At 34.1% G+C, this 15,466-nt stretch overlaps 1 protein-coding gene across 1 annotated transcript in view; it reads right to left on the bottom strand.

Moving 5' to 3' along the window:
• The window catches only part of TBC1D32 (TBC1 domain family member 32), a 75,062-nt gene that overhangs the window by 42,178 nt on the left and 17,418 nt on the right, over window positions 1-15,466 (bottom strand). The window contains exons 17-23 of the mRNA XM_066179323.1: window positions 14,769-14,970; window positions 11,420-11,502; window positions 9,662-9,800; window positions 9,070-9,157; window positions 7,501-7,619; window positions 6,781-6,897; window positions 3,400-3,488 (exon numbers count right to left, since the gene is read on the bottom strand). Coding sequence (XP_066035420.1) covers window positions 3,400-3,488; window positions 6,781-6,897; window positions 7,501-7,619; window positions 9,070-9,157; window positions 9,662-9,800; window positions 11,420-11,502; window positions 14,769-14,970 — 837 coding nt within the window. The remainder of the gene's footprint in view (window positions 1-3,399; window positions 3,489-6,780; window positions 6,898-7,500; window positions 7,620-9,069; window positions 9,158-9,661; window positions 9,801-11,419; window positions 11,503-14,768; window positions 14,971-15,466) is intronic.

Raw genomic sequence — 15,466 nt, 5'->3', positions numbered from 1 at the left:
TTTACTCTGCCACACTTTAATCCACCTAATAAAACAGTGTCACTAACATTCACAGAAAACTTACTTTCTGAATAGAGAGAACAGCAATATGTAAATGCCTGAATAATGCTTCAGGCAAAGACTTTGAAAATATATATTATGCATATATTTTCTTGGCAAGCTGTAAAAACCCAAAACTCATGAATGTATTTACTGTACTGAAATATTAGACAAATTGTGTTAATACATAAAATCATTAATCTGAAAGATTCCTTCATCATTAACGTAAGTTAGAGATTCAAAGAGCTTGGCCTTAAAAAGAAGGTGATGAAGACTTCCAGTGCCACATTTCAGGAAAACTGTTATTTCTCATATACAGTATCTTTTAAAATCAAACTGATGGGTATACTTGCATCAGAGTAATAAAGCTGATCATTAAATTACGAAAATACTGTGCTTAGTATGTTAAAAAAATATTGCTTTCATTACTGCTCTGAACTTCCTTTCTGTACCATTTGTGCTCTGATGGCAAGTTCAGAACCTTCTACACCAGAAAGACCACTAAGAATTTCTGTATTAGTTTCTGGGCATCCAGATTTTCAGCCTGAACAAAAGAGTGCCTGAGACAGCCGTCAGTGTTCTTTTATCAACTGATATTGGCCAACTGGGAGACTTCTAGATTCTAAATAAGTGTAAATCTGCTTTGAAGCAGAAAGCTGAACTGACAGTTTGAAAATCATTCTATACACAAATTAGGAACTGTCTATATACTTGCACATTTCTATTCCTATCTCCAACTTCTTGTCTAAGGTTTCCCTTTAATAAATAATAATAATAATAACAATAATAATACTTTTTTTACCCAGTTAGCTTAAAAGGACCTTCAGGTGAACAAATCTTTTCACAGAAACACACAATAGATGCAATTAATGGAATACCAGATCACTGTCTCTGAAAGTACTCTAAAGAACCATCCTAGGCCAAGATACTTCCAAGAACTTAAAAACAAAAACAACCAAACCAAACCAAACAAGCAAAAACCCCCAAATAAACAAACAAAAATTCCCCTAACAAAACCAAACAATAACAACAAGAAAACCAAAGGAACCACAAATTTGAAATCAACTACAGCTTGCAGTGGAACCAGTATTTGACCCTTAACCACACAAACCCTAATCTATATGAATGCACCACAGCGAGTATTCTTTAAAGACTAAGACATATTAGCTATGCACACCATATCTAGCTTCCCTACGTTCTCCCTTTGATTTCTACTGCATGCATGCCACTTTACAGAGCAGTTAATCTTGAAAAGGGAAGTTGACAGCAGAGACCCTACCAGACTGTCCTTCAAAATTATCATTCAGAATTCATACTTACTCAAAATGAAGAAAACTATCCACCAGAGAATGCAACAATAACACTGCAAACATAACTATATACACTTGTGCATTTTGGATTAAATGGACTGGAAATACTAATGAATTTTATGTTTTATATGCAATTAACACAGCTAATAATGAAAAAAATTTAAGACATTCAAGCTCAGTATACACACAAAGGAAAATGTAATTCTAAATTGCTTAACAATCAAGTAAGTAAATGTGTAACTGTTCTGAACAACAAAAGCAGGACCTTACACTATAACCTGTAAGTTAAACAGATCTGAAATTCAGCACTCAGCTCTGGGTGGGCCACATGTATAAATATAGTGTATGGATGTGTAGATCTGTGAACAATTAAAAGAATGTGGGTTTGGCTGGACTATTGGTATTACGTCTAGCAGCAATGTTTCTAGAAAAATGATTCACAAAATCATACTGTTTTTTAGTGCTGCAAATATCACAAACACTTCAATACTTAATTTCTACATAACAGAAAAGAGAAATATAGATCTTTTTCTCTAATTTCCACATTTCATCTGTTAAGCATCTAATATTATTTGGTCTAACTCCTGCTGAACTTAGAACTCTGAATGGAATTTGGTCAAGGAGCAATTCAGCTACAGAAGGCAAGGTTCATTTTGCAGAACATGGATGTCTGCAGTCAGCAGCATTCACAGGAAAGATCATGGAACTTTAAAATGAACTGTATACGTTCCATGTACAGATAGTATAGGACAGGGTTACTTGCAAGTCTTAATACTCTAACTAAGTCTTAATACCGTAAATCCTGAGTTAGAAGGGACCCATCAGGATCTAGTCTAAGTCCTGGCCCGGCACCACAAGAATCACACCACGTGCCTGAGTGTTGTCCAAATGCTTTTTTGCACTCTTGTCAGGCTTGATGATTTGACCGCTTCCCTGGGAGCCTGTTCCAGTCCCCAGCCACCCTTTATTTTAAACAGTAAAACATCTAATTTTCTCTTGATGCTAATTACATCAATGGAAGTTCTGTCAAGTTTTCTATGGAGTCAGTCTAATCCTTAATGAAGAACAATATTTTATTTTTCAAATTTCATCTTAAGACATCTCATTCCTGTATGAACTAGCGATTTCCTCCAAAGCAGCACTTATAACTTCTGATTTATATGTCAAAATCATTTATCTCCCAACTCCAATCTCTGCCACTGCTCATCTCCTCTATGCTCATCCTTATCAACAAATTACACTGAATCTTATGGTTGTTCATATAGAGTATGAAATAATTTTACTGTGATATCAAAGTACAAATACGGCTACAAAAAGCTAATGTTTCAGGACTTAATCAGTTGGGCTATATCTTGCTCAAGCAAGGCTATCAAAGTTTTCCACATTATCAAATAGAATCCAATAGATTTTTATTTCAACTGTCTAAAATAAGTTCCTAACAAAAATGTGAATTCAAGGATTTATACATTCATGGTTGGAAAAAAGAATAAAAATGGAGAAACTACTTTCTATTTTAAAATTATAAAGCACTGAATATTATCATACATGAGCAAAACAGTGTGAGCATCTTTTAAGTGTACCTTCAGGTTCTAGAAATATTTGGAATCAAATGCTACACTCCTCAAACTAAGTTTTCATGAAAGAGGTTATATGAAATTTATGAAATAATTATACAAATACTTACAAAACAATTTTAAGTACAGGGAGACTACATAAACCAAACTGATATAAACATAGTAAAAATAATTTATTTTGGTGTACAGTGGATGTACAAATTGTTTTTTACAGTCAAGTAAGCAAAATAAAATGCAATTTCTATGACTGCCTCTCATATTACAATATATCCTTTTACAGATAATAAGATTAGATTCATCACTGTTCTCATTTGGTAGGCCATTTTTCATTTGATCTTCTTATGTAAAAAAGGGGGGAATTTCACCTTTATACAGAATAAAACCCAAACAATGTTATCTTGTCAGAAGTAACACATCCAAGCATATTATATCCTATTGAGTTAATATGACCAAAGAATAAAAAACATGCATCTTACCTCAAACCAAATATATGGGATTGTTCATAATTGAATAAGGAATGAATTTTAGCTTCTGAGTTCAAAATTATAAGCCTGTCAATGATATCCTGCCAATGGAAGAGAAATGTAAAAAACCATGTATGACTTTATATATTATGCACATCGTAGATTCATAGGGATATTTATAATTGAATGAAAGCTATTATTAAAACACACATTGAAATTATTTCTGTAACAGGTGTTTTCCACACAAAAGTCCATGCAAAAATGAAAGCAAAAATGGCAGATGATTAGGAAAAAAAAATTAAAAAATAAAATCATACAAAAAGATTCTTGCATAACAACTTTCCTAGTTCTTCTTTAGTATTAAACCACCAAAAAAAAGTTAATTTTTTTTGTATGTTCGAAGTGTGTACATGTGTATTTTAATGAAGAGAACCAGCATCTCCTTTAATATAATAACCCTTTCTCACACTGGTTAATCCTACATGCTTCAAGACAGCCATTTAGTCTCAGTTTAGCAAGGCTTGTCTTGGCTTGGATGTGAGGCTTACAACTTTCATATTGGAGCATCTCATGCAACAGACAATGACTTGTGGCTGCTTCCCACTTCTTCCACGAAGCCAACCTAATTATCTTCCCCTCTGGCTCACTGCATATGCAAACTGTTTATGAAGAAATTATTTCATTAAAAAAACTAAGGAAGGAACAAAAACATTCTATGATGTTACATGTCAGAGACAGATTGCTGTGCTATGGTCAGAAGAAACAGATTATAATATCCTTATGAGCTTTATTTCATCTTGATTAAATACAAATGTTTATTTTCTCCACATTTTAGAAGTACAATTTCAGAGACAGCAGAGGGAGTTATTATTCGCCTAATTAGATCGACGAGCCATTTCAATAAGATATTAAAGAAAAGTTAAGACCCATACTTTAATGAAGTCAACAAAATTCTGGTTTTTCAACAGAGAAAAGTAAAAAGCATGAGTAAAACTCAAAATAGAACAAAAAAGACTAGAACTTTTCAAAGTACACTGTCTTCACAGAATGTACTCTTATTTAAAATGCAGAGCAAGCATATTTTTCCGTTTAGATTTTTTGGGGGGTGGGAGAGACAGCTTTTTACGCATAGAATATTTACAATAAAATTCTCAATTAAAAAACTCTACTTAGACCTCAAGGCTGTTCATAAAGTTGATAACGCAAGTAATTGATTTGTTTGGGATTTAAGATTTGTTGAGACCTTTGTTCATATAAAGAGTTAAATGCTAAGGGACATTTCTCTGGCATCAACCTCCTTCTCTCATTTATAAATCAAAGCTTGGAGCTGCAAAAGAATACAAAGAGCAGGCACAGTGAGAGGAAGGAAAATAATGAACAAGGTCTAACACAGGATTACATCCAAAAAATATGGGGATAGATCTGCACTGCTCAGCTACAGAGCACAGCTTAAATATTACAGGTCAGATGTCATCTACTTTGAATACCTAAGACAAAGCATGTAAGATTCTCCAGAATCACTGAAGAAAATCACCTGTTCTAATGTCTTTCAAAGCTACAGGTCTAGAGGGTACCTTCCGAACTAGATTTCCCTGAATATATATACTGCAGAAACCCTCAAAGACTGGAGGCAGGCAGAAGAACCCTCAGTTATGTGTTCCATATTCTAAAATAATTTTACATGCCCAACACAGTAAAGAGAAATCTTGCATGTATTAAGAAAATTTTCCGAAGGACACAAATAAAAAACTGATTAGCCTACAGTTAAAAGTTGTAAAAGTTCTACTTATAATCTGTTCAGTGGATACAGCTAGTCAGATAAAAATACAAAGGAGGTAAAAATGTTTAAATCCTGGGTATCCAAGAAATAAAGGATACACAAAAATGATTAAGTTCTGTGTACTAGCAAATATAGTTTAGCATAAGCAAGTCACATTCTGTGGCAAAGTGACACTTTTCAGAAACAGAGAAAAGGTAAGACACACAAAGTAGTACGGTCTTCCAATCAAATCTTCCAGTAGCACAGAAGTTGCTTTTACTTTGTTTACTGTAGTTATATCTGGTCAAAATTTTTTACCTTTTGCTTTCTGCAATCACTGCCCAAAACCACAGTTACAACAAACCTGTATCTCTTCTTAACTTCAGAAGTTTTCTGAGTACTTAGACAGCCATTATATGTTAAATTACCATTAGAGGATCTGACTACTTCCTTTCTGTTAACAACAAAATCTTGGAGGTGTATCTTGTATGGCTAGGCTTACAAAACCCACTGCTGCACAGTAGTTGAGACAAGCCTCATCCAAAACACCTTTGTCTCCTCGGGGAACGTTGAATAATTGTATCAGTATTGGCATTTCTAGAAACCTAGAAAATTTCATAAAAATACTCAAGTGCCTCAAAAGCTAAAATAACACTGGCTTTCAAAAGTTACAAAAATCATTCTTGAGACCTACCACAATTTGAATGCTCTCAAATACTTATAATCTTCAGCATACATCTATCTTCCTCACGCCCAGTTCCTTAAAAAACTTGGTAACTGAACAAAGCCATCCATTGGTGAACCAGCATTGAGCAGACTGGAAAAATGAAATTTATGCAATTTCCTCTTGAAATCATCAAAACAGTATTGCAAAAAAGGACTCAAGAATCCCTTCCAAACATAACATACACTATTATGATAAATTCTGTCTAAACAACTGAAAATATCACCAAACCAGAGCCTGTGCCAAAAAAACACTTCAACATAACAGCAGTTCAAACCGCTAACTCATTAGAAAAAAAATCTGATTTTAACTGCTACACAAGGTCACAAATTACTTGCCTGTGCTTTGTAGATGAGAAAAAAAGCTGTAATTGACTGCAGTAGAATGATTGAATACAAAATAATACTAAATACAGAAATGGTAGTAGCTTAATCAGTAGCTTTCCAATTACTGATTTTCTCCTTTGTGTAAATCATATGTCCTATTAAAAGACAGCCTGAGGTACGGGGTTTCTGTGTTTTCATTTTGTTTTGTTTTGGGTTTTTTTTGGTTCTTTTTAAATCCACAGATAGTGTGACAGAGCAATGCTGTATAAAAAGCAAGTATACATATTTTCCACCATTTTTCCGTATGCAACTGTACGCACATCCAAACGTGTATATTTATGTTATTTTTTTCCTGTGGAAAAACACAGTTCTAACACAAGTTAAAGTAACCTTTAAGATTTCAAAATGAAAATTTAGGTTAATATGAAGTGATGTGTGCATATACTGCCCTCATGCTGTATATAATACAAAATGCAGAAAAATTAAAAATCTTTCAATAAGAAAAAAACTTATTTTTTTATAACAATAACATTTTCTCAGGAAAAAATGCCTTCACCGAAGTATTTTTCTTTGAAAATACTTACAATTATATCTGTGGGTACTTCACGGAATGAGTACATGGCTTTATTTGGTATATCTCGTTTCCTCAAGAGCTCAAAAATGGCTGGGTGAGTGAGCAGGTTTACCAGAAACAAAAAGGACTAGAAAAAGAAAAAAAGGAGGGACAACAGGGAATATTAATCAGTTAAGTGCAACCAAGTAAGTGTTAGCAATTATTTGCCATTTACATTAACTTTGTTCTTATCCTTTTACAGGCTGAACTTAACATACATAGATCTGCCCAAAATAAGAGTGCATACCCTGGTAGGCATCTATGTAATCTAAAGGGCAGTAGTGTCTGAAATATCTATTATCTATCAAATTGTACAAGCAATTTTGAAAATTACAGTATTTCATTACCATATAATTCCAAAATCTAGAGACAAAGAATACTCTAAAGCACACCACTCTTCCTGATTTTATTACAGTAATCTGGACATAAACTGATGGCCAGCATTTAAGACATAGTTTTCATGACTGTTATTCATTATTTCATAGTAAATCCTTGGCATTGTGAACTGCCATGTGACACAAGAATCCTTTATCAGTCCTCATTCAACTACTGTATTATACCAATTTTGACTTATGTGCCAAAAAGCAGGTATAGTTGTAATAAAAAATTTGCAGAAAGGTATGTGTCGTCCAATCTGAACCCCAGCACTGCTTCTTTCCATAGAAAAACATAAGATTAAATAATTTCTCACCTTCTGACAACTTTGGTCAATAGGGTCAACTGGAGTAGATTTGGGTTGGGTTATTCTCAAATCATCTTTTCCACACTCCAAAAGAGCCCATAATTCAGTTACCAGTGCGTTTATAATGCCTAAAACAAATGTTTGTTCTATAAAAGTTTCATATTAGAAATACTTTACACCACAACTCTAACCAAGATTCACCAAGTTCTCTATACAAAAGGCTGAAACTGACAACACAGACTGCCTTAGGGTTACTATCCCTGCTATTCTCAATACTTTAGTCAAAACTACCTTTCTAGAGCAGTCTGCTTATGTTCTATCTATAATCTGCAGCAATGGTTTCCAAAGACTATTGCATGAGAGTAGGATTATATTTTTGTATCTTCTATATAAACGAACTTCTGACCTTCTTTAAAAAGTTAACTGCAATGGATCAAGGCTTAGCTAGTATTGTCTCTTCAGTTCTAAAAATACAGATTCATTATAGCTCATTAATAAATTAAAACATACCGTGGTGAAAAGGACTAAACCCCCCCCCCCAATTTTAAGAGAAGCACTACTAGCTGAATTTAAATTGTTTAAATTTAAAATGTTAAATACTTAGCAGAAGAGGAAAGAGCCATTTAATTCTGAAATCCTCAAATGTACGGGTTGAAAATCAATGCTGCTTATTATTGGTATATCATTTGTCTCTGATGCCAAAGGGCATAAAAGAGCCATAAGAAGCAATTTGGCTGAAAACCTTACAACAGGACAGATGGGTAACTCCTCAGTAGATCTGCTCCCTGCTTTGTGAAAAATCCCAGAGGCATAAATAGTAACTAAGAAATTAATCAGTTTCCTTGACTGGCAGAATTTGCCTGCCTTTCTGACAGTCTTTCAGTCAACACCAGCCACTTCTAGGTACTGAGAGAGATGATTTGCAACTTTTGTACCTCATGGATTTCTTTACCAACTTAAGACGTTACCTTCATTTTATTGATGAGATTCTAGTTTTAATATAATGGCTACCTGGACTGTTGATGAAATGGTAACAGTTACCTGAGACTGACTCTGAAGGCACTTTGAATTAACAAATTCTTCTCATAGTACAATCTCATTTACATCTCACTAATGTGTAAATAACTGCACCAGTGACATTTGGGCCTTGCAGTTCCTCACCCTTTAAGTCGCCATTAACCATGGAAATGTACATACAAATTACAGACATCAAGAATTATTAATTCTGATCTGCACATCAATCAGAAGCACCTGCAAACATTTTTAAGCAGTACAAATGTCTTCACACACATATAGGAAATTTCTGAAAATCCAAGCTAGTGAAGTAATGATTTTGTATAGTATCAGAAGGAAAAAAACCCAAACAAACCCTAAAATGTTGTATCAAGATTAATTAATGACTTGTAAGCTGAAGAGAAAAAATTTCCATCAAGAAGAAAGTAACAAACATTTAGTTTTTGTTAATACTGTGTAATTATTTTACACAGTTGATCTTTTTTAACATTTTCTCACTGTCTTTTTCCAAAATGCAAGATAACAGCATGCAATTATTCCTAATAACATAATTCTTCAATTTACCTGAATTCTGCAGAGCTACTGCAGCCATTGGTGTTGTTGCCATTTGGGAAAGAATGATTCTATTACCAAAGTCTTCATACTCATTTGTCTGTTGATAAGAAATATAAAAGTGCAGTGTTAGTAATTCAGAAGAATGAAACTCTCAAATGATCTCTTAAATATTGATCTTTCTTACTCTTGCTTACAGAATTTAATACATTTTATGTTTAGACTTGAACAGTAAATAGATACTATTCTCTACAGCCTTATCAGGGTCAGATTCCTAGCCAAACATCTTTATCAAGTATCTTATAAAAATTTAAACACAAAATACTGTGGTTGAGACATGTAATATGAGCAAATAAACCCATTATTATTATTATAATGTTTCTGTACACAATCAGTAGGATGCCTTTGGCCTTACTTTTTTTGTTCTAAAAATGCACATTATCTGATTTTTTGTTTATATTTCAAGCTCTCTCTAGCATATTTTGATTTTAACATGACCTACCAACACTGTCTAAAAAAATTTGCGCTTAGAAGAAAAAATATTTTTTCTAGCATTTCAAACTTTACAGTAAAAAGTAAACTATAAAGACTCTGCAATGCTTACCTGGACTTTTTTGGACAAATTGTTAAACATAAAGTTCACACAGTCATTCATGGCACCTGTACTGTGAAGCAGAAATAGTCCTTTGGGTGTGGTAGAAAAATTTAGCAAGGCATCTAACAAAGTCCCTTCCCATAACAAACTGCAAGAGTAACAAAATAGTAATTAAAAACACTATGAAAAAAAAAGCATAAGTAAAAAAGTACAATTCCTAACTTCGAAAAACAACAGTACTTTACTCACTTCACTCTATGCTTAATGCGTAAGTTTATGTTAGATTAAAAAAAGCATTTGGGGAAAAAAGATAATACACTAGACTGCATTTTGTGTGAACATTCAAACTCAGTGTAGAAAAAACTAAGGCTAGGTATGAACACAGAAGAGATATGATATAACAGGGAACCCTAAAGACCTATGCAGTCCCTAAACATATGTATGCCTTACAATCTGACTCTATACAGTCTCAAGATATTAACATGGCAGTTACATGTTGGCAAAACAGGCACAGAATTTCTCAACAATGTAAAAACACTATGAGGAACTCAAATTTGAGGAGCTAAAGGTTCCTGCAAGAAATTGGTACAGAATTATGAAGAAAGGTGCTATATTTACACAATAGCTTCACATACTAAGAGCAGTAAATGGAAAATAAACATTGCCCTGAATTTTCAGACCCCCAAATACTTGTGTATTTCTCATCTTAATGAATACAAACTTCTAGAAGGAGACATTAAGTTTCAGTATAAAGGGAAGGACACCTTTCACTCGGTATGTATTAGGCTTTCACCAAAATGCTGCCAATCTTGCTACATAATGTTTTGAAGGTGTAAATATGATTCAGCAGAACAGCATTTTAAATTAGCACCACATCAAAGGCATAAGATAAACAGACAACTATTTTGTTCTGTGCTTTCTAATACACATTTTCCTCGAACCAAATTCTTTAGTCAGAGACAATCAACTATAAATCAGTTTTACATAGATTAGACACCACCCTCTAAGCCAAGAAAGTTCTCAAAGGTCAGGAAGAATTTTGTAGCTCTACTGAGACCTATGCTATGATAGTTTAACTACCTACCACTGTCCTTTTGGCAAAAAGACTGTCCTGGGTTTGGCTGGAATAGAATGCATTTTCTTCTAAGTAGCCAGTAAAGCGCTCTTTTTGGATTTAGGATGAGAATAATCTTGGTAACACATTGATATTTTAGTTGTTCCCAAGCAGTGCGTATGAAAGACAAGAACTTTCCAATTTTCCATGCTCTGCAAGTGAGCAGGTACACAGGAAAGCCAGGAGAGCTGAGCCAAACTGGCCAATGGGATACTCCACAGCATGAGAAGTCATGCTTAGTACATGAACTGCAGGGAGTTGGCCAGAAAGTTGGCCAAAAATCACTGCTAAGGGATGAGCTGGGCATCGGTCAGAGAGTGATGGGCAATTGAGTTGTGTGTCACTAGTGTGTTACTTCTCTCTCTCTCTTTCTCATTACTACTAACGTTATCATTACCATTAGTAGTATTACTATTATTAGTATGACTATATTTTACTTCATTTCAACCATTAGACTGTTCATATCTCAACCCATAATTTTTTTTTTCCTGATTGTACTCCCATGCCGTTGGGATGCAAACGGCTGTGCAGTATTTAGTTGCCAGCTGGAATCAAATCACAACAATGACCTTGTTACAAGAAGTTTCAGTTGTAGTTAAAGCAGCAGGGTGTGTTCACACTTACACGCGTACATAAATTAAGTACCAAGTTACCTAGTTTTTGATTCTTGACTTCTTGATGAAGTGGAGTCTGCATCAGTTACAGGAGTAGGCACTCTTTCTGAAAGCAAGCTTGTCTGCAAAATAAAAATAAATAAACACCTTAATGTTTATTTACACCATTTTTAAACTCCAGATCCTGTTCATTCTCTTGTTATATACAAAAGAAAAAAACCACAGTGATCAGCTTGTAGTCTAGTCTTTGGCACAGAACACACTATTCCACTACATCGTTTTTATTCCAGAAAAGCTTTTTTTTTTTTACCTCTTCCTTGGGTATAAACAATTTTAAAGCTAGTACATGTTAATTTTTTTTTATTAAAATTCTTAAAGAAACTCATTTACTTTCCAACTGGAGACTCCCAAACAAAAAATTGACATTTATAAGAAAAAAAGGAAAAAAAAGAAAAATTGTAACAACTCTACTCGATTTCTGTCACAGGTAATGGAAATAACAGCCTCTGGAGTCCCTATACCAAATTTATTGATTAATTCTGACACTTTTTATTTATAAATTATATAAATTTATCTATATTGGTATGGATGTCATTAGAGTTACAGACTCTAATATATATAGTTATAGACTATAAATATATGCACATATTTTTATATTTGATCATTTAAATTCTATTTCAAAATAACTGGGATGAAAGACTGTATATTTAAAATTAATTGTTCATTTCATGTTTATGGGATAAAAAGCAAATTACATCATTGAAATAGACATGAGCAGCTATTAATTTACTGCCTTATAAATGTGATGCACAAAATCACCAAAGATTCTTCTAATAAACTAGTCAATTGTAGTGGATCTGTTGCTCCTCTTTTATTATCATCTCTATAAATTCTGTCTCAGAATTTCATCAGAATCTGCCAAAAAAAAAAGAATTTCTTTCTCCATCAGTCTTAAAGCTCCAGGAGACATGGAAAACAAAAGGATACAAATTATCAGTCCAGCCATTAAAAAATTGACACTACTGCTTGGAAAGAATCCACAATAGTCCACTGTTTTCGTTACACTATAAATGTTAAGATATTTTATAAACTTCAGGTGTTTTAAAATTGAAAAATGACAGAAAATAATTTTAAAAGTAGTAAGATGACTGAGTTGACTTTCCTGTAATAACTTTTTGATTCTTGAAGTCAAGAATATATTGGTTCTACTTCAGTTTATATTTGACTACCAAAGTGAAGTGAAGAAATACCATTTTTTAGGGTAAACTTTGTTTTTATTCAACACATTCAGTCTACTCATCTTGTATATGTCAAGACAACTTGTCTAAATTATGTTCTATACCACAATAAGGGATTTTAACATGGAAAGAAGTCTTTTTTACAAAGGGTAAATGCTGTGGTTTTTTAGAAGAAATAACTGGAAATGCCCATCAAAAGCTTTTAACACTCTGCCTGTGATAAACATTAAACAGAGGAACAGGCTAGTTTGAGTAAGACTGAAGAGTTACACAATAGGAAATCATTAGAAAGAAGATGGCTGAGTTACATAAATTACAGCATGAATCAAGTGGGCTAAGCTTCTTGATTCAACAAAAATCCTCAAGTTCTCAACGTAAGGAAGAACGTAAGTTTCAAAACCAAGATTCCTTGATGAGAAACAGAATTTACTGTGATGTAATTATGATTTTAAGTAGTGATATATTTTATTTTTGAGACAATGTATGCCTTCATGGCAATATTAATATATGAAACAGTGAGAAACATCCATAAACTGGTGATTTAAGAATCTTCTATTCATGTTCTACCCTTCTGGTATTTTCTGCCTCCATTTACATTGTGACTGTATTTTTTAAATATCTCATCATAATAAAAGCATACAGTAGAAGCATACAAGAAGGAGGGAGAATAGCTGTTCCATTCTTTTTCCCTTGCATTCATTTTCCCTCCTACTTCTTCAACTCCAGAAAAAAAAAAAAATAGTCTTTTAGTCCATTCTTTGTTTCAGTTTGATCTAATACTTCTCTAAGATATAGAAAAGATAGTCCCATTTTTCAGTATGAAGTGAATAACACAGCTAGACTTTGGTTTTCCAGTATGAGTCTTAATACTTACAGTTTAAATGTGCTTTCAGTTAAGCTAGAAGCCAAAGCTGAAGATTTGTTTGGTACTTTTACCTAAATTGTGCCCATGTTATTTTAATGATTTAAATGTTGGAATTTTCTTCCCTGTGAACTTTCTGAAAACTGCATTTGCAGGACCTGCCATTATTTCTCCATCTTAAGTAATTTTTTGCAATGTAAAAATTTTAACACTGCACGTGATTATCAGAACAATGCAAATAGAACTGATGATGATGAGGGGACTGGAGCATCATCATTTATTAAGCAAGGCTGAGGGAGCTGGGCCTGCTCAGTCTTGAGAAGAGACGACTGAGAGGGGACCTCATCAACATCTGTCAGTATCTGAAAGGAGGGTGTCAAGAGGAGGGACTCAGGCTCTGCTCGGTGGTGCCAGGCAATAGGGCAAGAGCCAATGGGCAGAAACTGATGCTCAAAAAGTTCCACCTGAATATTGGAAAGAACTTCTTTACTGTGCAGGTGAACGAGCACTAGACCAGATTCCCCAGAGAGGCTGTGGAGTCACCCCCACTGGGGATACTCAAGAACCCTCTGGACACAATCCTGTGCCATGTGCTATAGGATTACCCTGATTGAGCAGGGAGGTTGGACCCATTGACCCACTTTACTCATTCAGTGATTCTGTGATAACAGAAAGCAAAACACACAGAACTGTTGGATCCAAGCTCTTTCTTTTGTGTAGAAAAAACACCCAACCAGCAATCAAACTGAAGCTGAAGTAGAGTCTAAACTTCATAACAATTCCCTGTACGCAGGTAAGACAAAAACTCCTGACTGGCACTTGTTACTATGGTCTCTTGAGAATATTTCAATGTCACCTCACTATTTAACAAATAATTGCAATCTGCTTTTTTTTTCTCCATATCTCCCACTTGAAACAAACCAGTGTAACTAAAAATCAGTAAAAGCACATCTCAGGAATATTTTCTTTCAAAATATCCCAAACCAAGAGTGAAGGCAAGACCTTTGGTGCTCAGTGCTTATGACACAAGTGACTTCTACCATCAAGGACAATGAATGACAAGTCTACCAATGCATCAAGAGTTCCTGTTTTAATCTTAGGCATAGAAGTCTCAAACTAAACTTCTGGTAGGCTCACATTCAGAAGGAAAAACTGCAAGTAGAACTTCAATTTTATAACATTTTCAAATACTATTAAACTGCTAAAAATAATTAACCTATAAGGACAACTATTACACAAGCAGAACCTCTCACAGTAAGATTCTTCCCAGTCCAAAAGCAAGACTTACCTTTCTCCAGGCCTCTGCAATAGATTCATGCAAGCCATAAGGCATTAGCACCTGTAGGCCTTCACAAGTTCTGTACATTTGACGGCATACAAAAATGAAAGCTCCCTTAATAACTGGCATAAGCTCTGATCCAGATAAAAAAGAAATGTCATCATGAAGAAGTTTCTTTGTGAACTGAACAAGTACATGAGCAGCTGTAGGACTAGAAATAAAATAATACATTTAAAATTTTTGCATTGTAGTAAGCTTTGAAACAAATCCTCTGACTAAACTTATTTAAATTTTTTAGGGGAAAAGAAACTATGGAAAGAGACCATGACCCATTATGGAGGGACAAACTATATTATAACTTGTAACACCAGTAAGAAAAAAAGAAACGTACAGCAAGTGATGTCACTTTGGCAAATAGTTCTATATAGTGCAAAAATGTATCCATTGCCTTCCACACATCCCACAGGACCATGAACTAAACAGACTCTATATTTTATAGGAGTCCAGCTGGGAAGACAATTCTGGTATTTCTCCACTTAGACGACATACATTCCAAATATTTTCATGACCTGCAGCTTAGCTATTTTCAAAGGCTCATCTCAATTTTACCGCTGTTACAAGTTTAGCATCAGCTAAACATCTTCCACCCATAGGAACACGCTGATCCTAAGTAAGGTACGGTGTCACACATGGCAGCTTCTTATACA

Source organism: Chamaea fasciata, unplaced genomic scaffold, assembly GCF_029207755.1.
Source record: "Chamaea fasciata isolate MVZ Bird 193981 ecotype frontalis unplaced genomic scaffold, bChaFas1.0.hap1 SCAF_3, whole genome shotgun sequence".
In the NCBI taxonomy this organism is placed as follows: Eukaryota; Metazoa; Chordata; class Aves; order Passeriformes; family Sylviidae; genus Chamaea; species Chamaea fasciata.
The sequence above is the reverse complement of the archived record's forward strand: the minus strand, read 5'-3'. Positions and strand labels throughout refer to the sequence as shown.